This window comes from Lynx canadensis, chromosome X (genome assembly GCF_007474595.2).
Source record: "Lynx canadensis isolate LIC74 chromosome X, mLynCan4.pri.v2, whole genome shotgun sequence".
Lineage (NCBI taxonomy): Eukaryota > Metazoa > Chordata > Mammalia > Carnivora > Felidae > Lynx > Lynx canadensis.
The window spans coordinates 46,452,961-46,477,783 of record NC_044321.2 but is presented as its reverse complement, the minus strand read 5'-3'; the positions used below and the strand labels follow the sequence as shown (position 1 = coordinate 46,477,783).

The 24,823-nt window shown below is 36.1% G+C and overlaps 1 protein-coding gene across 1 annotated transcript in view; it reads left to right on the top strand.

Moving 5' to 3' along the window:
* WNK3 (WNK lysine deficient protein kinase 3) overlaps positions 1-24,823 on the top strand; it is a 150,705-nt gene that overhangs the window by 9,423 nt on the left and 116,459 nt on the right. The window contains exons 2-5 of the mRNA XM_032592193.1: positions 9,907-10,079; positions 10,842-11,062; positions 11,982-12,139; positions 21,618-21,706. Coding sequence (XP_032448084.1) covers positions 9,907-10,079; positions 10,842-11,062; positions 11,982-12,139; positions 21,618-21,706 — 641 coding nt within the window. The remainder of the gene's footprint in view (positions 1-9,906; positions 10,080-10,841; positions 11,063-11,981; positions 12,140-21,617; positions 21,707-24,823) is intronic.

The window sequence follows — 24,823 nt, the reverse complement described above, 5'->3', positions numbered from 1 at the left end:
TGCACTGTATGTTAACTAACTAAAGTTTAAGTAAAACAAAGAGGGGCGCCTGTGTGGCTCAGTTGGTTAAACATTCGACTCTTGGTTTTGGCTCAGGTCATGATCTTATGGTTGTTGGAATAGAGCCCCACACAGCATGGAGCCTGTTTGAGATTTTCTCTCTCTCTCTCTCTCTCTCTCTCTCTCTTTCGATGCCCCCCCCGCTTCCCTACTCATGCATGCTCTCTCTCTCAAATAAAAAAAAGAAAAGAAAAGAAAAAGAAAAATCAGTTAACATACAGTGTAATATTAGTTTCAGGTGTACAGTATAGTGATTCATCAATTCCATACAACATCTGGTGCTCATCATAAGTGCACTCCTTAATTCCCATCATCTACTTCAGCCATTCCCCACATACCTTCCCTCTGGTAGCTATCAGTTTTCCATAGTCAGGAGTCTGTTTCTTGATTTGCCTTTCTCTCTCTTCTTTTCCCTTTGCTCGTTTGTTTTGTATCTTAAATTCCACATATGAGTGAAATCATATAGTATTTGTCTTTTGCTGGCCGACTTATTTCACTTAGCATTATACTCTCTAGCTCCATCCATGTCTTCGCAAATGGCAAAATACCATTCTTTTTAATGGCTGAGTTATATTCCATTATATGTAGTGTGTGTGTGTGTGTGTGTGTGTGTGTGTACAGCCCACACTGACGAATGGATAAAGAAGATGTCATGTATATATATGTGTGTATGTGTATGTATATACATATCCATTAGTTGATGGACACTTGGGCTGTTTCCATAACTTGGCTACTGTAGATAATGCCACTGTAAACATCAGGGTGCATGTATCCCTTTGAATTAGTATATTTGTATCCTTTGGGTAAATACCTAGTAGTGCAATTGCTGGATCGTAGGGTAGTTCTATTTTTAACTTTTTGAGGAACCTCCACACTGTTTTCTGCAGTGGCTGCAGCAGTTTGCATTCCCACCAACAGTGCAAGAGAGTTCTCCTTTCTGCACATCCTCACCAACACCTGTTATTGACTGTGTTGTTGATTTTAGCCATTCTGACAAGTAGGAGGTGATATCTCATTGTAGTTTTGATTTGAATTTCCCTGACCATCAGTGATGTTGCACATCTTTTCACATGTCTGTTGGCCATCTGTATGTCTTCTTTAGAATGAAATGCTTCTTATCTTGAATAAATACATATGCATGTTAGTCATGTTGGTACTATGCCTTATCTCAGGAAAGATTTTGTATATGTTGTTAGCATTCCATATATTATGATAGATTAAGTGCTTAGTTAACATTCACAAAAAGATAGTATTTCTTTTTTTAAAAAATTTTTAAAGTTTATTTTGAGAGAGAGTACAAATTGGAGAGGGGCAGAGAGAAATGGAGAGAGAGAGAGTCCCAAGCAGGCTCTTCACTGCCATTGCAGAGCCTGATGGCGGGGCTCGAACCCACGAAACTGTGATGTCATGACCTGAGTTGAAATGAAGAGCTGGACACTCAACTGACTGAGCCACACAGGCACCCCCAAGACAGTATTTCTTTTTAAAGTAGTGTGGAGTAGTTGAAGTCAATTTGGTAAATTTGTATTTGACTTCTTTTATTATTGTTATTATTATTTAATGTTTATCTTTGAGAGAGACAGAGAGTAAGCAGGGGAGGGGCAGAGAAAGAGGGAGACACAGAATCTGAAGCGGGCTCCAGGCTCTGAGCTGTCAGCCCAGACCCCGACAGGGGGCTCAAACTTACAAACTGTGAGATCATGACCTGAGCTGAAGTTGGACGCTTAACCGGCTGAGCCACCCAGGTGCTCCATGTATTTGACTTCTATTATATCCAGTTATATAATTTAATAATATTGAAAAATTGGTACTTGATACTTTTTTGGTCACCTTACCTAGAGACAGTAAGATTTAGGGATCATTTTTATATAATTTTCCTGACTTCTGTATCAACTCCATTAGCTATCACTGCTTTCTGATTTGCCTTTTGTGTTTCATCATTTCTTTTTTTGTATAAGAACTCTCATTGGTGATGTGTGAAAGTTACCATATTAAAGTGGTTATCATAATACAGTATTGTGTGTGTGTGTCAGTGTGTGTTTAAAGGAAGATTACTGTAGTAGCTGAAAGCTGTTCTCTGGATTTTGGTGCTAGTTTGGCAGGTTTACTTTCCACTCACTGAATTATAAGTGGACCTTGGAAGATCTTGGCTATACCTTTTCAGTGGACTTTACCTCCAGCAATACATCTGGGACAGCAGTTATAATTTTGTAAAGTTCTTTACTCTTAATGCTGACTACTTTTGATTCCTAGGATCAGAGGATAAGATGGAGTAGTTTAGTTTGGAACATGAATGACTTGTATTCTACTAATTTAATCAAGACATCAAATTTTATTCATTATTCTTCAGAATAGATCTGCTGATCTATCACAAGTGGATGACTTCCAGCTAATTACAGGGACATTTAGGACTTAATTAGTCATCTTAAGTTAGAAAAGCATAAACATTTATGTCCAGGTCTTCTTTTTTTAAAATGTTTATTTTTGAGAGAGAGAGAAAGAGTGTGCAAGCAGGGGAGGGGCAGAGAGAGAGGGAGACCCAGAATCTGAAGCAGGCTCCAGGCTCTTAGCTGCAGCATGGAACCCAATGGGGGTGGGGCTTGAACTCATGAACTTTGAGATCGTGACCTGAGCTGAAGTCAGATACTTAACTGACTGAGCCACCCAGGTGCTCCTTCCAGGTCTCTTCTAAGTGTAGTATCTTTTGTTCTTGTTCTTTGACTTCCATAACTCTTTTAGCATTTTCTTTATATAACATTGCATAAGTTTAAAGTGTATACTGTGTTGGCTTGATACATTTATATATTGCAATGTGATTGCTACAGTAGCATTAGCTAACACTTATTGTCATGTCACACATTTATCATTTCTTTTTTGTGTTGAAAGCAGTTAAGATTTAGTCTGTTAGCAACTTTGAAGTTTATAATATTGTTGGCTATAATCACAATATCATATGTTAGATCTTCACAACTTACTTATTTACTAGTTGTACATTTATATCCTTAGACAACATATCCCAAATTCCCTCTGTACCACCCACCCCCTGGTAACTGCTATTCTACTCTGTTTTTACAAATTCGTTTTTTAGATTCCACATATAAGTGATATGACACACTGTTTGTGTCTCAGATATCTACACACCCATTTTCATTGCAGCATTGTTCATAATAGCCAAGATATGGAAACATCTTAAGTATCTTGTCAGCAGATGAATGCATAAAGAAGATGTGATGCATATATATACACAATGGAATATTATTTAGATATATGCAATGGAATATTATTTAGCCACAAGAAAGCAGGAAATCCTGCCTTTGTGACAGCATGGATGGATCTGGAAGGCATTATGCTAAGTGAGATAAGTCAGATAGAGAAAGACAAATAACATATTAATTCCTTACCTCTTTTTAAAAATTTTTTTTGTTGTGGCACAATGTACGTAACATTAAAATTTACCATTTTACCCATTTTAAGTGCACAATTCAGTGGCATTAAGTATATTCACATTGTTTTACAACCATTACCACCTCCCATCTCCAGAACTTTTAAACGTCCCAAACTGAAGCTCTATACCCATTAATCAATAATTCCCCTTTCCCCACTCTCCTAGCCCCTGGTAACCACTATTGTACTTTCTGTCTCTATGAATTTGCCTATTCTAGGTACCTTGTAAAAGTGGAATCCTACAATATTTGCCTTTTTGTGTCTGGGTTATTCCACTTAGCATAACCTTTTCAAGTTTCATCCATGTTGTAGCATGTATTAAAATTTTATTCCTTTTTAAGGCATTTAAGGCATACATTCCATTGTATGTATATACCACATTTGTTTTATCTGTTTATCCATTGATGTACATTTCTGTTGTTTCTTCTGACTATGATGAATAATGCTGTCATAAACATTAGTGTGTAAATATCTGTTTAAGTCCCTGCTTTTAATTCTTTTTGGTATATATCTAGAAGTGGATTTGCTGGATCATATGGTAATTCTATGTTTAATTTTTCAGAAACTGCCATACTATTTTCACAGTGGCTGTACCATTTTGCATTCCTGCTAGCAATGTACAAGGGTTCCAGTTTTTCTACATCTTTGCCAACTCTTTGTTATTTTCTGTTTTTTGTTTTGTTTGGTTTGTTTTTTAAAAATAGCATCGTGTTGGTCTCAGTGCTGACAGCGCAGAGCCTGCTAGGGATTCTCTCCTTTTCTCTGCCTCTCCTCTCTCTCTCTCTCTTTCTCTCTCTCTCTCTGTCAAAATAAATACATGAAACATAGCCATCCTAATAGATGTAAAGTGCTATCTCATTCTGGTTTTGATTGTTTTCCCTAGTGACTAGTGACGTTGAGCCTCTTTTCATGTGCTTACTATGAATTTATATTTCATTCTTTGGAGAAATAACTATTCAAGTCCTTTACCAATTTTTAAATTGGGTTGTTTGTTTTTTTGGTTGTTGTGTTTATGGTTGTTGAGTTGTCAGAGTTCTTTATATGATCTGAATATTAATCCCTCATCAGATATATGAATTGCAAATGTTTTCTCCTATACTGTGGATTGTCTTTTCATTCTTTTAATAGTACTTTGATGTACGAAAGTTTTAAATTTTGACTAAGTCCAATTTATCTAATTTTTCTTATCTCTATCCTTTTGGTGTCATATCCAAAAATTTATTGTTGCACCCAATAGCATGAAGCTTTCCTCTATTTTTTCTTCTAGAAGTTTTTTTTTTTTAATTTTTAGCTCTTATGTTTAGGTCTTTGATACATTTTGAGTTAATTTTTGTATATGGTGTAAGCTAAGAGTCCAACTTTACGTTTTTTGCATGTGGATACCCAGTTTGCCCAACCATTTGTTAAAGAGACTGTCCTTTTCCCATTGGTTGATCTTGGCATCATTGTTGAAAATCATTTATTTGACCATATATGCAAGGGATTATTCCTGGCTCTGTAGTCTCATTGATCTTTTTGTCTGCCTTTATGCCAGTATCACACTGTTTTGATTACTGTAGTTTTATAGTAAGTTTTTTAAATCAGAAACTCCAACTTTGTTCTTTTTCAAGATTATTTTGGGAATTTGAGGTCTTTGAGATTCCACATGAATTTTAGGATTTTTTAAAATTTATGCAGATAATGTCATTGGGATTTTGATAGGGACTGCATTGTATATCATGCATTATGAACATATTTGATTTAGCTAGCACATGATATACTTAATTTTACTACTTCCATTTTATTTTAGGTTCTTTATATATTTTACTTTTTGTTTCCTTTATTCCTGTTGACTTAGATCACATTTTTTTCATTTTTACAACTTGTTAGCTTCTTTTTCATAGCACTGAAAATCAAACACTAATAAACTAATTCAGCAAAGTTGTAGGATACAAAACCAACACTCAAAAATCAGTTGTGTTTCCGTACTGAAATTAATAACCCAAAAAGGAAATTAAGAAAACAATTCCATTTATAATAGCATCAAAAAGAACAAAATATGTAGGAAGAAATTTAATTAAAGGGGTGAAAGACTTGTAACACTGAAAACTACAAAACATTGCTAAATTTATTTTTTAATTTTTTTAATGTTTTTACTTATTTTTGAGAGACAGAAAGAGAGCATGAGTGAGGGAGGGGAAGAGAGAGAGGGAGACACAGGATTTGAAGCAGGCTCCAGGCTCTGAGCTGGCAGCACAGAGCCTGACCCAGGGCTGGAACTCACGAACCATGAGATCATGACCTGAGCTGAAGTCGGACACTTAACCGACTGAGCCAGCCAGGTGCCCCAAAACATTGCTAAATTTAAAGAAGACATAAATAAATGGAATTTAATGGCTAGAAGGCTTAATATCGTTAAGTGTCAATGCCAAAGGAGATTGGCAAATACAATGCAGTCCCTATCAAAATCAAAAAGTACTATATATCCATCAAATGAAGTCTGTGGACTCAGCCTCCCAGATGGGGTTAAAAGACAAAACCCACATGTGTTGTTTGCTAAAAATATACTTGAAACAGTGATAAAGAAAGGTTAAGATAAACATATGCACAAGAAAGAGAAAAGAGGAGTGGCAATATTAATGTATCACAGAAGGAAGAAAGTAAAGTTAAAACATTGAACAGGATTTTATGAAATTATTTACTTCACAGTTTTAGAAGATATATCAAAGACCTGTAGGCACCAAAAATAATTTGGCTAGTAATTTAAACTAAGAATCTGTAATAGATTCAAGGAAAATAGGTAAACATATGGTTATAGTAGGAAATTCCAGGTCCTATTATTTCAAAATAGGACAGATCGAGTAGACAAAAAGTGAATAAATATAGAGGAACTAGATAGTATAATCCACAGACTTCATTTGATGGATATATAGTACTTTATATCCTTCAAAGAGAGAATATACATTAATACAGTCTGAAGCCTCTAAAAAAGTTGGTCAAATATGTGGCCCATAGAAAATATTAAGTTAAAGAAAATATGTTTTATATTCTGCATTACTCAGTAAAATTAGAAATAATGAAACAAATAACTAAAAGATTCTTAATTGGAAATCAGAAATCACATTTCTAGACAAATTTTGGATTGAGGAGAAAATCAAAACTGAAATTATAAACTACCTAGAAAGCTATAAAATAGAGGACGTTACAGTGAAACTTGTGGATCATTGCAAAAGCTATTCCCAGAAGAAAATTTATCACCTAAAATGTCTTCATTATTAATGAATAATAACTAGAAGGGATGTAGTACTCTTGAGACATTAGGGAAATAATAGCAAAGGAAAAGCAAAATAAAAGAAGAGGGAATTAATAAAGATAACTGAAATTAATAAAAACTTGCAACCATAAAAATACGATAAATAAATTTTACTCATTTTGACTTTCTGAAAAAATGATTAATGAACCTGATGAAGAAAAATAAAGAGTGCAAAAATACATGAGAGAAGAAGTGACAAATGAAATATAGCCATGCTCTGGAAAAGAGTCAAAGAAGTAGAAGAGAACATGATGTACAACTTTGTCAACAAAATTATCCCAACATTTTAGTGTGAAACATTTCAAATATAGGCAAAGAGTTCTTGGATGTAACAATGAACACATGATCCATGAAAGTAGAAAAATCAATAAATTGGACTTCAACAAAATTAAAATATTTTGCTCTTATGAAAGACACTATTAAGAGAATGAGAAGGTAATCCAGAGAGTGGCAGAGAGTATTTTCAAATCACATATGTGATAAAGGACTTGTATGCAGAATCTATAAAGAACTTGTGGGGGGCGCCTGGGTGTCTCAGTTGGTTAAGCGTCCAACTTTGGTTCAGATCATGATCTCACAGTTCTGAGTTCGAGCCCTGAGTCAGGCCCTCTGCTGTCAGTATGGAGCCCACTTGAGATCCTCTTGTCTCCTTCTCTCTCTGCTCTGTTTGTTCTCTATGGTTAGGAGTCTGTTTCTTGGTTTGCCTCTCTCTTTCTTTTCCCATTTGTTCATTTGTTTTTAACTTCCACATATGAGTGAAATCATATGGTGTTTGTCTTTCTCTGACTGACTTATTTCACTTAGCATAATACTCTTTAGGTCCATCCTTGTCTTTGCAAGGATGCAAAGACACATCTTCTTTATTCATTCATCAGTTGATGGACACTTGGGCTGTTTCCATAATTTGACTACTATAGATAATGCTACTATAAACATCGGGGTGCATGTATCCCTTTGAATTAGTATTTTTGTATTTTTTGTGTAAATACCAAGTAGTGCAATTGCTGGATCATAGGGTAGTTCTATTTTTAACTTTTTGAAGAACCTCTATACTGTTTTCCAGAGTGCCTATACCAGTTTGCGTTTCCACCAACAGTATAAGAAGGTTCCCCTTTCTCCACATCCTTGCCAGCACCTGTTGTTTCCTGTGTTGATGTTAGCCATTCTGACAGGTGTGAGGTTATATATCATTAGTTTTGTATTTCCCTGATGATCAGTGATGTTGAGCATCTATTCATGTGTTTGTTAGCCATCTGTATGTCTTCTTCAGAAGAATGCCTATTCATATCTTCTGCCCATTTTCTTAACTGGATTATTTGTTTTTGAGGGTGTTAAGTTGTATACATTATTTATATTTTTCGGATAGTAACCCTTTCTCAGATATGTCATTTGCAGACTTCTTCTCCCATTCTGTGGGTTGCCTTTTAGTTGTGTTGATTGTTTCCTTTGCTGTGAAGAAGCTTTTTATATTCAGGAAGTCCCAGTAGTTTATTTTTGCTAAACAAAAGAAACCTCTCTAATGATACTCTTTCATGTTTATCAAGTTAATATTTCTTCTACTCTTTTTCCTTTTTTTCCTACTCTCTTGAGTTTCATAAAAATATAGTCTATCAATATATGTATTTTATCTTTAAAAAAATCTTTGGTTTGAACCCTCCTCTTATTTCCAATGCTATTATGGATTTGTTTATATATTTCTTTTGCCATTTTGATGGAATTTAGGAAGAGAAGGGATTTAATTTAATTTAATTTAATATGTTGTCAATCATCTTGAAATGGAAATCATACCTAAATTTTTAACGAGGATACTTGATTATTTCTCTGTTAAAATCAAAACTTAAAATAGTTCTGCCACTCCTTCCTCTCCTGCTCCCTCTTGCAGAAGACAAAAATTGCTTTTATTCTTCCTTTTTTTTGTTAGAATTTTTTAAATTAAATTAAAATTTTTGTAGTCTCACATTTTTATTTAAATTCCAGCTAACATACAGTGTAAATTAGTTTCAGGTGTAGAATTTACTGATTCCTCACTTATTACATACAACATTCAGTGATCATCTGGAGTTTTAATTCCAGGCTTTCTTTTTGCATTATATATCTTCTATTTTAATTATTGTTTAGAAAATTCATTCCATTTTACCAACCACATTAACCACTATTACTTAGCCTTTACCCTAAGTAAGCATTATTGGCAATTTATTACTATTTATTGTATGCCACACACTCCTTTTCTAATGATTTTATTTGGCCATATTTTTTTGAAATTCTTTGAATAATATTTTCAGAAGGGGTTATGGAATGATGTACTTTGGGTCCTTATTTTCTTAAAAATGTGTCTGTTTTTCCCTTATAAATTTGATTGGTTATTTTTCTGGGTTCAGAGTTTTAGGGTTACAGTCCTCCCTCAGAATTCTATAAACATTGCTCCTTTGACTTTTAGCATTTAATATAGCAGATTAGAGGTCTAATTCCTGTTTGAAGGTATTTTACTGGTTGGTAACCTTGTATTTCTTTCTAGAAATATGTTGGCAGTTCAGATATTTAACCAGAATAGATGTCTACATGTCTAACATTTTGATTATTCCTGTCCTGACATTATATAGATCCTATAGATGTGGAAATTCAGGGATTTCTTAGGGAAACCTCCTGTTTGTTTTATTACTTTTTTTCATTTTGATATATTATTTTTCTTTTCCAGCAAAGGTGATTTTATTTTTTATTTATTTTTCCAGTTTTATTGAGATATAATTGATATATAACAAGTAGATATTTAAAATGTACAACATAATGATTTGATATATGTGTATATTGTGAAATGATCACGGAAAGTTTAGTTATCATATGAGGTATTGTTTTTCAGCATATTGATTTATTTTGCAGGTAGGTTTATAGCATAGTTATGAAATATAACAGCTGCTGCATTGTTGAATGGGAGGAATGAAAGTAACTACCTAATAAAATTTATCAATGATTATATAAGTCCTGAGAAAAAAATTGACAGATAAAAATACATATATAAATGAAAACAACAGAACAAAGCACACATTTGAGTGGTGTTAGAAATGTCCATGAGAATTTCTAGACTCTATTTGGAACTTGCTACTCCATTTCAGGACCGGAAATTAACCAAAGCTGAGCAGCAAAGGTTCAAGGAAGAAGCAGAGATGTTAAAAGGTCTCCAACATCCCAATATAGTTCGATTTTATGATTCCTGGGAGTCTATATTAAAGGGAAAGAAATGTATTGTATTGGTGACTGAACTTATGACATCAGGAACCTTAAAAACGTAAGTTGACCCTGATAGTGCTAATGAAGTTTTATTTGGAAATAATTTTCAAGAGTCATAAAAATTGTTTGTAAAATTGCAGTACTTGATTAAAGAATATGTAGTGTTTGGCAACTATGTGTCAGGGCAGGTTGAAAAATTTAGGATGTTAAGTTTGTTAGAATATACAGTATTGAGAAATGAGTATTTGTGGGATAGCATAGAGTTTAAGAATTACAAATAATGTCATTTTGTAAAAATAATGAAAGATTGGGGGGGTGTGGCCAGGTTCACATATCTAGTGAACAGTACTATATAATTATAATTTATTGTTTTATTTCTGACTGCGGTTTTTCATTTGATGGTACAATCACTTATTTATAATTATTAAATATGGGATATACTTTTTCTGTTTCCTAGCATCTTTGCACTAAAATTTTACATAGTTAACCCCCCTGGTGACTTTATAGAAATAGTTATTGGAAAGTAGAGAAGGATTTTCTTTTTAAAATTTTGCTGCCCTTCTACAAGAGGTCACTCTGATTAGAATGATTCTTGTTTTGAATTTAAAAAGCTAAAAAATGATAGACTTGGTAGGATGTCTTCTCTAAGAATGAAGCCTAGATTTAATTTTTTTTTCTATAACAGACAATAGAGGACAATTCAGTGCTGACAATCATAGTACATACAATACCAGCTAACTTACATGATTTACCCTAATAGTGCTCATATAATAAGCTAGATATGTTTGTTTATATGTGGTCTTTTTTTTCCTTTGTGTAGGTACTTAAAACGATTTAAAGTCATGAAACCAAAGGTCTTAAGGAGTTGGTGCAGGCAAATTTTAAAGGGATTGCAGTTCTTGCACACTAGGACTCCTCCCATTATTCACCGGGATCTGAAGTGTGACAATATTTTCATCACGGGACCCACTGGATCTGTGAAGATTGGTGATCTAGGACTAGCCACCTTAATGCGAACATCATTTGCTAAGAGTGTCATTGGTGATTAACATTTTATAGTTTATTATTAGGATAAAGAGAGATTTTTTAATTGTGTATGTCTAGAATTGGGATCAGCAAACTATGGCCCATGAACCAAATCTGGCTCCATTGCTTATTTTTATAAATAAAAGTTTTATTGGAGCACAACTACACTCCCTCATTTATGTATTGTCTATAGCTGCTTTTGCACTACAGTGACTGAGTTGAGTAGTTGTGACACAGACCATATAGACTGCAAAGCCTGAAATCTTTACTGTCTGGTCCTTCACAGAGAAGTTTGCTGACCCCTGGCCTAGAATGTGAATTTGGTTTTACTTTATTTATTTATTTATAAATGTTTATTTATTTTGAGAGAAAGAGCATGGGGGGGGGAGCAGAGAAAGAGGGGGAGAGAGAGAATCCCAAGTAGGCTCTGTGCTGTTAGTACAGAGCTTGACATGGGGCTCAATCTCAAGAACTGTGAAATCATGACCTGAGCCAAAATCAGGAGTAGGACACTTAAGACTGAGCCACCCAGGTGTCCCAAATTTGCTTTTAAATATCTATTATATATTGACTTATTTCAGACACATCCTAGTGTATTTCTTTTGTGGGACATATTAAAAGGTTCCAAAGACTTAAGAAAGAAGATTTACTAATTTAATTCAGAAAAATTTGTAAATAAAGGATTAGAAATAAAAACAGATTTTAGTAATCATTATCTTGAGCATTACAAGTTGTACTTTACCAGTATGGAAAGTTACAGAAATTCTTGACGTACTTTGTATAGATATAGCAAGTATTCCTGCAAATGTTTTATTTATAAATTTGGCTTAGGGAGCAGAAATTAACCCAGGTAATCCATATGGAAAAGGGAATGTGATCTTGGTGGATAAATTTTTCTTTTTAATAAAAATGTGGATGTGGTGTTATTTTGTAGGGACTCCTGAGTTTATGGCCCCAGAAATGTATGAAGAGCACTACGATGAATCTGTAGATGTCTATGCTTTTGGAATGTGTATGCTGGAAATGGCTACTTCTGAATACCCTTATTCTGAGTGCCAGAATGCAGCTCAAATATACCGTAAAGTAACTAGCGTAGGTATAACTTTATTCTTTTTTACTTCTTAGATTGTCATGTTTTATGTTGAAGTTGGTAAAGTCAGCTTAAAACTAATTTTGGTTTTAGTTTAGTGCTGTATAACAGTGCTAAATTTAACATAATTGTAATGAAACAAGCTTTATATTTATGCTGTATGCCTGTACTTTATTGGGGTCACATAAAATGCTCTGTATTAGTACCTTTGGGTAAATGTATAGATATATCTATATCCATTTGTTTGTAAATAATTTTTAGATTTATTGGGTGGATAATATTTTTTCAAAGCTGATAATGAAGTTTGACTAAATGGTTTTGAAGGTTTCTAGTTCTAAAAGCCTAATTATTAAAGAGCATTCAAAATATTGTTCAACAGCTACAGCATTTGATTCCCTGTTATAGGTAATTTTTTGCATTAGAAATTTCAAGGAATGTAAAGATGAATAAGAAGTATTTGCTACCCATAAAGAGCTTGCATTTTTAAATTCACAAATAGCTATAAAAATAAGAGTATAGTAAGGGATGTAAGGTAGAAGCAAAGTCTTAGGATTGTTCAAAATAGGTCTATTTCATATCTACTTGGGTGGCTGTAGAATAGGCTGTGAAAGAGATTGTTAGAGTGTTTCAAGTAACTAATACTAATAGGTACCATTTTTAAATGCATGCTGTATACTACATACCTTCATATTCTAACCCTACAAGATGGTGCTATCTTCAGTTTACGAATGATAAGGCTGAGAATCAGAGATTGTGACTTGCCCAAGTTCACACAGCTACTAATAGTGGTGGATTTTGACCTCAAATCTGTCTGACTCTAGAGATACATGTGTAGAGAGACAAGAAATAAAGCCAGTATCTAGAATGTGGGCCATTCTATAGGACAAATGACCTAGTTTCTCCAACAAATCAATTTCATGAAAGTAAAAAGGGGAGGGACTGTTAAAGAGTACAAGAGACTTAAAGTAGTGGTGAGCTACTTTAAGTGAACTAAATGTTTAACAACAGATTCTCTGAAAAAGAAAAAGCACTGATTTCTAGCATTCTCTGATTTCCTTGGTGTTAAATATTCTCACCATGACTGATTTCAAGTCACCACTATGACCTCACTGAATGCAGGGTTGGGAACAGAATACACAGTGGCACTCATCATATGGTATTTCTACCATACAGATATAATAAACAACCTCAAGAGCATAAATAATAGTAAAATGTAGTAAAATAATTACGAGTAGTGTTATCAGTATTTATTTCCTTGGCTGTTGATATAATTTATTTAATTGTAAGATTATATAAGTTTTGTAAATGACTGTGTTTAATAATCAACTTACAGATTTCTTGACAATGTAATAGCTGCATCTTGTGAGATGGTATGAGCCAGGTCTAATGCACCATACATGTACTGTGAGGACCTTGTTTGGATCCTGATTTGAACAAACCAACTATAAGAAGACATCATTTAGACAATTTGGAAAATTTGAGTGTGGACTGGGTTTTACATAATGTTAAGGAATTATTGGTAATTACTTTAGGTGGGATGGTGACATGATATCTGTTAGAGGTATAAACTGTAGACTTTCTGAGTGAAATGACATGTCTAGGATTTGCTTTAAAATATTTTAGGATAAAAAAGGTATGGGGGTAGATAGCTGAAACAAGGTTGACAAAATGTTGCTTGTTGAAGCTGGTGGTGGTTACATGGGGCTTCTTATACTATTCTACCTTTGAGTATGTTTGAAGATTTCTGCAACAAAGAGCTGAGAGAAGAGATAAGGCTAGAATGTCTTTTTAGTCTGAGTCCATACATTGTATGGCCACAAATAGAAAAGAATTTGTACTTGGTTTTGTAAGTTGCAGCTTCCCAATTAATTTCACCTAGGAGCAGAGAAAGGCAATAATTACCCAGGACTGCGGAAGAGGTAAGAGATCAGTGGAAAGGTCAAAGAGGAGTTTTTGTAGAAGTAGAATGATGTAACACCATTTTCTGATGGTGATTTTATTATTTCATATTAAAATCACAAAAATGCCATATCACAATTCACATTTCCATCTGTATTAAAGTTTCTTGAGTTTGAGATCCAAATTAACTCCTAATCTCACCAGGTTTATCTAGTATATGATACTGGGCTTTCTGATTCTGCATCCTGTGAAGTAGTGTGACAGACCCAGAACTAGGTTATAGATTGCCTTATTCCATGACAATTATTCTATCATATCTTTCTCCTTCTAGATTAATTTGGAGTTTTCTATTAAATGACTGTAATGATTATTTTCTGAAACCTAAACTCATAATGTAAGAGTAATAGAATGTAAAATAAGCATATTCAGGCAGCTAACATTGTTACAGAAACATTTTGAATTGTCTACACCTTACTAATTTGTTAATGCATTCCTAGAACCTGTTGATTAGCTTGAGGTTCTCTCAATATTTTAGTATTGCTTAATGATAAAAATAATACAGATTTCTCAAAAGTTTATATATGTGTGTATATATATTTTGCATAATACATATATATTTTTTTAATGTTTATTTTTGAGAGAGAGGCACAGAGCATGAGTTGGGGAGGGGCAGAGAGAGAGGGAGACACAGAATGTGAAGTAGGCTCCAAGCTCTGAGCTATCAGCACAGAGCCCGGTGCGGGGCTCAAACCCACAAATTATGAGATCATGACCTGAGCCGAAGTCAGATGCTTAACCGACTGAGCCACCCAGGCGCCCCTATACATACATAATATATTGATTGTCCATTGCTTCTAGCTCTTCTGGAAGACTCGTTTATTATAGTTTGTTAACTGGGGTTATACTTGTATGTACATTCCGAGATCGAATTTTTTCCATACTTAATGTTTCAATATGAGAATTTTCTGTTATTAACTAGTTTGAGAACATTTTTACTTTTTGGGTAACATGAGCATATATATATCACATAATTTATGTAACATCACCTCTGTTGTTGGAAATTTAGATTGTTTACAAGTCTCTACTGTTATTTGCAGACTATTAGAACTATGACAAAATCTTTGTGAAAAAATTGTTAAACTGTATGTATATATTTACCTTATTTAAAGCTTGAATATTTTAGTTTAGTGGTCAAAATTTATTATTTTATTTTATTATTATTATTATTTTTAATATATGAAATTTATTGTCAAATTGGTTTCCATACAACACCCAGTGCTCATCCCAAAAGGTGCCCTCCTCAATACCCATCATCCACCCTCCCCTCCCTCCCACCCCCCATCAACCCTCAGTTTGTTCTCAGTTTTTAACAGTCTCTTATGCTTTGGCTCTCTCCCACTCTAACCTCTTTTTTTTTTTTCCTTCCCCTCCCCCATGGGTTCCTGTTAAGTTTCTCAGGATCCACATAAGAGTGAAACCATATGGTATCTGTCTTTCTCTGTATGGCTTATTTCACTTATAATCACACTCTCCAGTTCCATCCATGTTGCTACAAAAGGCCATGTTTCATTTTTTCTCATTGCCACATAGTATTCCATTGTGTATATAAACCACAATTTCTTTATCCATTCATCAGTTGATGGACATTTAGGCTCTTTCCATAATTTGGCTATTGTTGAGAGTGCTGCTATGAACATTGGGGTACAAGTGCCCCTATGCATCAGCACTCCTGTATCCCTTGGATAAATTCCTAGCAGTGCTATTGCTGGGTCATAGGGTAGGTCTATTTTTAATTTTCTGAGGAACCTCCACACTGCTTTCCAGAGCGGCTGCACCAATTTGCATTCCCACCAACAGTGCAAGAGGGTTCCCGTTTCTCCACATCCTCTCCAGCATCTATAGTCTCCTGATTTGTTCATTTTGGCCACTCTGACTGGCGTGAGGTGATATCTGAGTGTGGTTTTGATTTGTATTTCCCTGATAAGGAGCGACGTTGAGCATCTTTTCATGTGCCAGTTGGCCATCCGGATGTCTTCTTTAGAGAAGTGTCTATTCATGTTTTCTGCCCATTTCTTCACTGGGTTATTTGTTTTTCGGGTGTGGAGTTTGGTGAGCTCTTTGTAGATTTTGGATACTAGCCCTTTGTCCGATATGTCATTTGCAAATATCTTTTCCCATTCCGTTGGTTGCCTTTTAGTTTTGTTGGTTGTTTCCTTTGCTGTGCAGAAGCTTTTTATCTTCATAAGGTCCCAGTAATTCACTTTTGCTTTTAATTCCCTTGCCTTTGGGGATGTGTCGAATAAGAGATTGCTACGGCTGAGGTCAGAGAGGTCTTTTCCTGCTTTCTCCTCTAGGGTTTTGATGGTTTCCTGTCTCACATTCAGGTCCTTAATCCATTTTGAGTTTATTTTTGTGAATGGTGTGAGAAAGTGGTCTAGTTTCCATCTTCTACATGTTGTGTCCAGTTCTCCCAGCACCATTTGTTAAAGAGACTGTCTTTTTTCCATTGGATGTTCTTTCCTGCTTTGTCAAAGATGAGTTGGCCATACGTTTGTGGGTCTAGTTCTGGGGTTTCATTCTATTCCATTGGTCTATGTGTCTGTTTTTGTGCCAATACCATGCTGTCTTGATGATGACAGCTTTGTAGTAGAGGCTAAAGTCTGGGAGTGTGATGCCTCCTGCTTTGGTCTTCTTCTTCAAAATTACTTTGGCTATTCGGACGTGGATGGAACTGGAGAGTGTGATGCTAAGTGAAATAAGCCATACAGAGAAAGACAGATACCATATGGTTTCACTCTTATGTGGATCCTGAGAAACTTAACAGGAACCCATGGGGGAGGGGACGGAAAAAAAAAAAAGAGGTTAGAGTGGGAGAGAGCCAAAGCATAAGAGACTGTTAAAAACTGAGAACAAACTGAGGGTTGATGGGGGGTGGGAGGGAGGGGAGGGTGGGTGATGGGTATTGAGGAGGGCACCTTTTGGGATGAGCACTGGGTGTTGTATGGAAACCAATTTGTCAATAAATTTCATATATATAAAAAAAAATTACTTTGGCTATTCGGGGCCTTTTGTGGTTCCATATGAATTTTAGGATTGCGTGTTCTAGTTTCGAGAAGAATGCTGGTGCAAGTTTGATTGGGATTACATTGAATGTGTAGATAGCTTTGGGTAGTATTGACATTTTGACAATATTTATTCTTCCAATCCATGAGCAGGGAATGTCTTTCCATTTCTTTATGTCTTCTTCAATTACCTTCCTAAGCTTTCTATAGTTTTCAGCATACAGATCTTTTAGATCTTTGGTTAGATTTATTCCTAGGTGTTTTATGCTTCTTGGTGCAATTGTGAATGGGATCAGTTTCTTTATTTGTCTTTCTGTTGCTTCATTGTTAGTGTATAAGAATGCAACTGATTTCTGTACATTGATTTTGTATCCTGCAACTTTGCTGAATTCATGTATCAGTTCTAGCAGACTTTTGGTGGAGTCTATCGGATTTTCCATGTATAATATCATGTCATCTGCAAAAAGCGAAAGCTTGACTTCATCTTTGCCAATTTTGATGCCTTTGATTTCCTTTTGTTGTCTGATTGCTGATGCTAGAACTTCCAGCACTATGTTAAACAATAGCGGTGAGAGTGGGCATCCCTGTCGTGTTCCTGATCTCAGGGAAAAAGCTCTCAGTTTTTCCCCATTGAGGATGATGTTAGCTGTGGGCTTTTCATAAATGTCTTTTATGATGTTTAAGTATGTTCCTTCTATCCCGACTTTCTCAAGGGTTTTTATTAAGAAAGGGTGCTGGATTTTGTCAAAGGCCTTTTCTGCATCGATTGACAGGATCGTATGGTTCTTCTCTTTTTTTTTGTTAGTGTGATGTATCACATTGATTGATTTGCAAATGTTGAACCAGCCCTGCATCCCAGGAATGAATCCCACTTGATCATGGTGAATAATTCTTTTTATATGCCGTTGAATTTGATTTGCTAGTATCTTATTGAGAATTTTTGCATCCATATTCATCAGGGATATTGGCCTGTAGTTCTCTTTTTTTACTGGGTCTCTGTCTGGTTTAGGAATCAAAGTAATACTGGCTTCATAGAATGAGTCTGGAAGTTTTCCTTCCCTTTCTATTTCTTGGAATAGCTTGAGAAGGATAGGTATTATCTCTGCTTTAAACGTCTGGTAGAACTCTCCTGGGAAGCCATCTGGTCCTGGACTCTTATTTGTTGGGAGATTTTTGATAACCGATTCAATTTCTTCGCTGGTTATGGGTCTGTTCAAGCTTTCTCTTTCCTCCTGATTGAGTTTTGGAAGAGTGTGGGTGTTTAGGAATTTGTCCATCTCTTCCAGGTTGTCCAATTTGTTGGCATATAATTTTTCATCGTATTCCCTGATAATTGATTGTATCTCTGAGGGATTGGTTGTAATAATTCCATTTTCATTCATGATTTTATCTATTTGAGTCATCTCCCTTTTCTTTTTGAGAAGCCTGGCTAGAGGTTTGTCAATTTTGTTTATTTTTTCAAAAAACCAACTCTTGGTTTCGTTGATCTGCTCTACAGTTTTTTTAGATTCTATATTGTTTGTTTCTGCTCTGATCTTTATTATTTCTCTTCTTCTCCTGGGTTTAGGCTGCCTTTGCTGTTCTGCTTCTATTTCCTTTAGGTGTGCTGTTAGATTTTGTATTTGGGATTTTTCTTGTTTCTTGAGATAGGCCTGGATTGCAATGTATTTTCCTCTCAGGACTGCCTTCGCTGCATCCCAAAGCGTTTGGATTGTTGTATTTTCATTTTCGTTTGTTTCCATATATTTTTTAATTTCTTCTCTAATTGCCTGGTTGACCCACTCATTCATTAGTAGGGTGTTCTTTAACCTCGATGGTTTTGGAGGTTTTCCAGACTTTTTCCTGTGGTTGATTTCAAGCTTCATAGCATTGTGGTCTGAAAGTATGCATGGTATAATTTCAATTCTTGTAAATTATGAAGGGCTGTTTTGTGACCCAGTATATGATCTATCTTGGAGAAGGTTCCATATGCACTCGAGAAGAAAGTATATTCTGTTGCTTTGGGATGCAGAGTTCTAAATAGATCTGTCAAGTCCATCTGATCCAATGCATCATTCAGGGCCCTTGTTTCTTTATTGACCGTGTGTCTAGATGATCTAACCATTTCTGTAAGTGGGGTGTTAAATTCCCCTGCAATGACCACATTCTTATCAATAAGGTTGCTTGTGTTTATGAGTAATTGTTTTATATATTTGGGGGCTCCGGTATTCGGCGCATAGACATTTATAATTGTTAGCTCTTCCTGATGGATAGACCCTGTAATTATTATATAATGCCCTTCTTCATCTCTTGTTACAGCCTTTAATTTAAAGTCTAGTTTGTCTGATATAAGTATGGCTACTCCAGCTTTCTTTTGGCTTCCAGTGGCATGATAAATAGTTCTCCATCCCCTCACTCTCAATCTAAAGGTGTCCTCAGATCTAAAATGAGTCTCTTGTAGACAGCAAATAGATGGGTCTTGTTTTTTTATCCATTCTGATACCCTATGTCTTTTGGTTGGCGCATTTAATCCATTTACATTCAGTGTTATTATAGAAAGATACGGGTTTAGAGTCATTGTGATGTCTGTATGTTTTATGCTTGTAGTGATGTCTCTGGTACTTTGTCTCACAGGGTCCTCCTTAGGATCTCTTGTAGGGCTGGTTTAGTGGTGACAAATTTCTTCAGTTTTTGTTTGTTTGAGAAGACCTTTATCTCTCCTTCTATTCTAAATGACAGACTTGGTGGATAAAGGATTCTCGGCTGCATATTTTTTCTGTTTAGCACACTGAAGATATCATGCCAGTTCTTTCTAGCCTGCCAAGTTTCAAAGGAGAGATCAGTCACGAGTCTTACAGGTCTCCATTTGTATGTGAGGGCACGTTTATCCCTTGCTACTTTCAGAATTTTCTCTTTATCCTTGTATTTTGCCAGTTTCACTATGATATGTCATGCAGAAGATGGATTCAAGTTACGTCTGAAGGGAGTTCCCTGTGCCTCTTGGATTTCAATGCCTTTTTCCTTCCCCAGTTCAGGGAAGTTCTCAGCTATTATTTCTTCAAGTACACCTTCAGCACCTTTCCCTCTCTCTTCCTCCTCTGGGATACCAATTATGCGTATATTATTTCTTTTTAGTGTATCACTTGGTTCTTTAATTTTCCCCTCATACTCCTGGATTTTTTTATCTCTCTTTCTCTCAGCTTCCTCTTTTTCCATAACTTTATCTTCTAGTTCACCTATTCTCTCCTCTGCCTCTTCAATCCGAGCTGTCGTCGTTTCCATTTTGTTTTGCATTTCATTTAAAGCGCTTTTCAGCTCCTCGTGACTGTTCCTGAGTCCCTTGATCTCTGTAGCAAGAGATTCTCTGCTGTCCTCTATACTGTTTTCAAGCCCAGTGATTAATTTTATGACTATTATTCTAAATTCACTTTCTGTTATATTATTTAAATCCTTTTTGATCAGTTCATTAGCTGTTGTTATTTCCTGGAGATTCTTCTGAGGGGAATTCTTCTGCTTGGTCGTTTTGGATAGTTCCTGAAGTGGTGAGGACCTGCAGGGCACTTCCCCTGTGTTGTGGTGTATAACTGGAGTTGGTGGGCGGGGCCGCAGTCAGTCCTGATGTCTGCCCCCAGCCCACTGCTGGGGCCACAGTCAGACTGGTGTGTGCCTTCTCTTCCCCTCTCCTAGGGGCGGGATTCACTGTGGGGTGGCGTGGCCCGTCTGGGCTACTTGCACACTGCCAGGCTTGTGATGCTGGGGATCTGGCGTATTAGCTGGGGTGGGTAGGCAAGGTGCACGGGGGCAGGAGGGGCAGGCTTAGCTCGCTTCTCCTTAGGTGATCCACTTCAGGAGGGGCCCTGTGGCAGCGGGAGGGAGTCAGATCCGCTGCCGGAGGTTTGGCTCCGCAGAAGCACAGAGTTGGGTGTTTGCATGGAGCGAGCAAGTTCCCTGGCAGGAACTGGTTCCCTTTGGGATTTTGGCTGGGTGATGGGCGGGGGAGATGGCGCTGGTGAGCGCCTTTCTTCCCCACCAAACTGAGCTCTGTCATCCGGGGGCTCAGCAGCTCTCCCTCCCTTTGTCCTCCAGCCTTCCTGCTTTCCGAGCAGAGCTGTTTATTTATGACCTCCCAGACGCTAAGTCGCGCTGCTGTTGGAACACAGTCCGTCAGGCCCCTCCGCTTTTGCCAGCCAGACTCAGGGGCTCTGCTTGGCCGGCGATCCGCCCCTCCGCCCCGGCTCCCTCCCGCCAGTCCGTGGAGCGCGCACCGCCTCGCCGCCCTTCCTACCCTCTTCCGTGGGCCTCTCATCTGGGCTTGGCTCCGGAGACTCCGTACTGCTAACCCTCTGGCGGTTTTGTGGGTTATTTAGGCAGGTGTAGGTGGAATCTAAGTGATCAGCAGGACGCGAGATGAGCCCAGCGTCCTCCTACGCCGCCATATTCCCTCTCTTTAATATCAAAATTTATTATTTTAATAAGCATCCTGTTGACTTAGGCTTTCCATTGCTTATTTTGTGACCAGAAACCATTTTTCTTTTCCCAGGGCATAAAGCCAGCCAGTTTCAATAAAGTCACTGATCCTGAAGTGAAAGAAATCATTGAAGGGTGTATTCGTCAAAACAAATCAGAAAGGTGGGTACAAATGTAGCAAAATGACATAACTGATAGATACATTAAACTCTTATCTTGGACTGGGTCATTTTCTAACCTTTGAATAATACTGAGTATTACTTTTGAGTAGAACACAAACCGTACTGTATTGAGTGAAGTATATCAGTGCATGTTGCTTGCCATTTTGGACTTTGATATCATGTGCTCAATTTTTCTTGAACTGAAATTTGGGTTTTGTTTGTGTGTGTTGTGGCAAATTTTCATCACCTTCAGCCATCAGTTTAACAGTCATTTGAGCCCCCCAATTTAACTTGTTTCTAACAGTTGATAGTAGAGAGTTTCTGCAGTGTCACCTTCAGGTAAGTACTCAAATGGTTGGGCCCCCAGGTTAATTTGTTTCTAACAGTTGATGGTAGAGAGCTTCTGCTGTGTTACCTTCAGGTAAGTACTTAAATGATTTTTTATGATAGCTTAAAAAAATTGACCATCAACTCACTGGATGTTTTTTATTTATAGACCATATATCCTTGGGTCATGATAATGGTAAAGTGGATAGGGCTATTTTTTTCAAGAAGTAGTATTCTAGATGGGCGCCTGGGTGGCTCAGTTGGTTAAGCATCTGACTTTGGCTCAGGTCATGATTTCACAGTTTGTGGGTTTGAGCCCCGCATTGGGCTCTGTGCTGACAGCTCGGAGCCTGGAGCCTGCTTTGGATTCTGTGTCTCCTGCTCTCTGCTCCTTCCCCGCTAATATTCCATCTCTCAAAAAAAAAAAAAAATTAAAGAAGTAGTATTCTAGATTTATTTGTATCAATTTTTTTTTATGGACACATCCCTTTAGTTTTAGCTTATATTTCCCATTAATTTGAGCTTAGTACAGGTGCCGAGTTAAATCAGTGGGTTAAATTTTTTATTTTTTACCTCCTTATTGGTTATGATTAATGAAGGTGATAGGTCTTTTATAGGAGTTATTTTCACCCACATTTTATTGACTGTCCCCCGTTTTTATTAGTTTTCTATGTTCAGTGTTGTATATCTGAGAATATATAAAGCCACTAAGGTAAAACCTGTTTAGTTATAGCTTTATTATAAAACATTGGTGTTTGTACCAAGAGGCTATATCTAGGTAGTTATATATTTTAATTATGATAAAATATGCATAACTTAAGATTGACCATTTTAATCGTTTTTAAGTATACAATTCAGTGGCATTAAGTATATTCACATTGTTGTATACAACCACACAGCTTTGTATTTACAGAACCTTTTCATCACCCAAACAGAAACTCTGTACCTATTACATAGTACCTCTCCATTCCTTTTCCCCTCAACACCTAGTAACATTTATTCTACTTTTGTCTCTATGAATTTGTTTATTCTAGGTACCTCATGTAAGTGAAATCATACAATAATTTGTCTTTTTGTTGCTGGTTATTTAACTTAGCATAGTGTTTTCAAGGTTGATCCATGTTGCAGCCTGTATCAGAATGTCCTTTTTAAGAAAGAAACACATACATGCCCATTTTGTGTATCCATTAGTCTGTTGATGGCCACTTGGGTTATTTCTACCTTTTGGTTGTGATGAATAGTGTTTCATGGATATTGGTGAATAAGTATTTGCTTGAATCCCTGTTTTCAGTTCTCTTCATTATATACCTAGGAGTGGAATTACTGGATTGTATGGTAATACTGTTTAATTCTTTGGAGAACCACCAGTTTTTTTTCACAGTGACTGCACCATTTTGTATTCCTTCCACTAACATATGAAGGTTCCAGTTTTTCAACATCCTCACCAATACTCGTTATTTTCCATTTTTTGATAATAGCTATCCTAACGGTTACGAATTGGTATCTCATTGTGGTTTGGATTTGCATTTTCCTAATGACTAATGATGTTGAGTATCTTTTCACGTGGTTATTTTCATGTGGTTATTGGCCATTTGTATATCTTCTTTGGAGGAGTGTCTGTTCAAGTCCTTTGCCCTTTTTAAAGTTAGGTTGTTAATGTTTTTGTTGTGGCCATTTTTAAGTTGTAAGAGTTTAGGCATACTTTTTTTAAAATGAGACTGAAAATACAGTTGACCCTTGAACAACAAACAGTACAGTACTGTAAATGTATTTTCTCTTCCTTATGGTTTTCTTAATAATGTTTTCTTTATTGTAAAAATACAGTATATAATACATATGCAAAATACATGTTAATCAACTGTATGTTATTGGTAAGGCTTCTGGTCAATAGAACTATTAATAGTTAACTATTAATAGTTAAGTTTTGGGGGAGTTAAGAGTTAGACACAGATTTTCAACTGAGGTTGGCACCCTAACCCCCCATAGTGTTCAAGGGTGAGTTGTATGATGTTGAAGTAGCCATTTTAGTTTGGATTCTGATTATTGCTTTTACAGCATTTTCATTGTGAACTGTTATCAGAGAACATTGGAATATTCAGAAGGATTCATAGCATATTAGTGTATTAGAAAGAGCATAAGCTTCTACATCAGACCAAGATTCAAATGTGGATTCATACTTAGCCAGTGTGATCTTGAATATGTTACTTAACTGTTCCTCAAAACAGGTCTTACTTTGGTGATTAAAAAGATAATGCATATAAAATACCTAACAGAGTAATAAGTATTTAATGGTGTCTTTTGGTGCTATTGCTGTAATTATTCCTTAGTAAAAATACCTAGGGAAATTTTTCATTGAGAGGCAGATGGCTTTAACTTGGTTGTGCCTTCTTAAACACATCTTACCTTAGCCTTAAAACTAATTAGTATGAGGGAGCTTACTCTTTTTATAACGCTCTCTTAGTTATGTATTTGTCTCAATCAGTAAAATGATCAGAAGGGTTGAAAATCCTCAAGTTACAGGATACCATGCTATTAATGTACTTTATCTGTTTTAAGTAGTGTGAGAGGTTTTCTACATAGACATTGGTTTTAGTTCTCTCTGACCTGTAATATAGATACATTAGATATTAAATATCTGTTTTAGAAATTGGTGAAAGCAAAGGAAATTAACTGTCCTGAGCTTGTAAAAGAATCTTTTGAACCCCTGTCCTTTGTTTCCTCTTCAGAGATGGTTAATTCCTAATACTAGGTTAGAGGCACATCCACTGCATGTATACTTTGGCCTAAAATA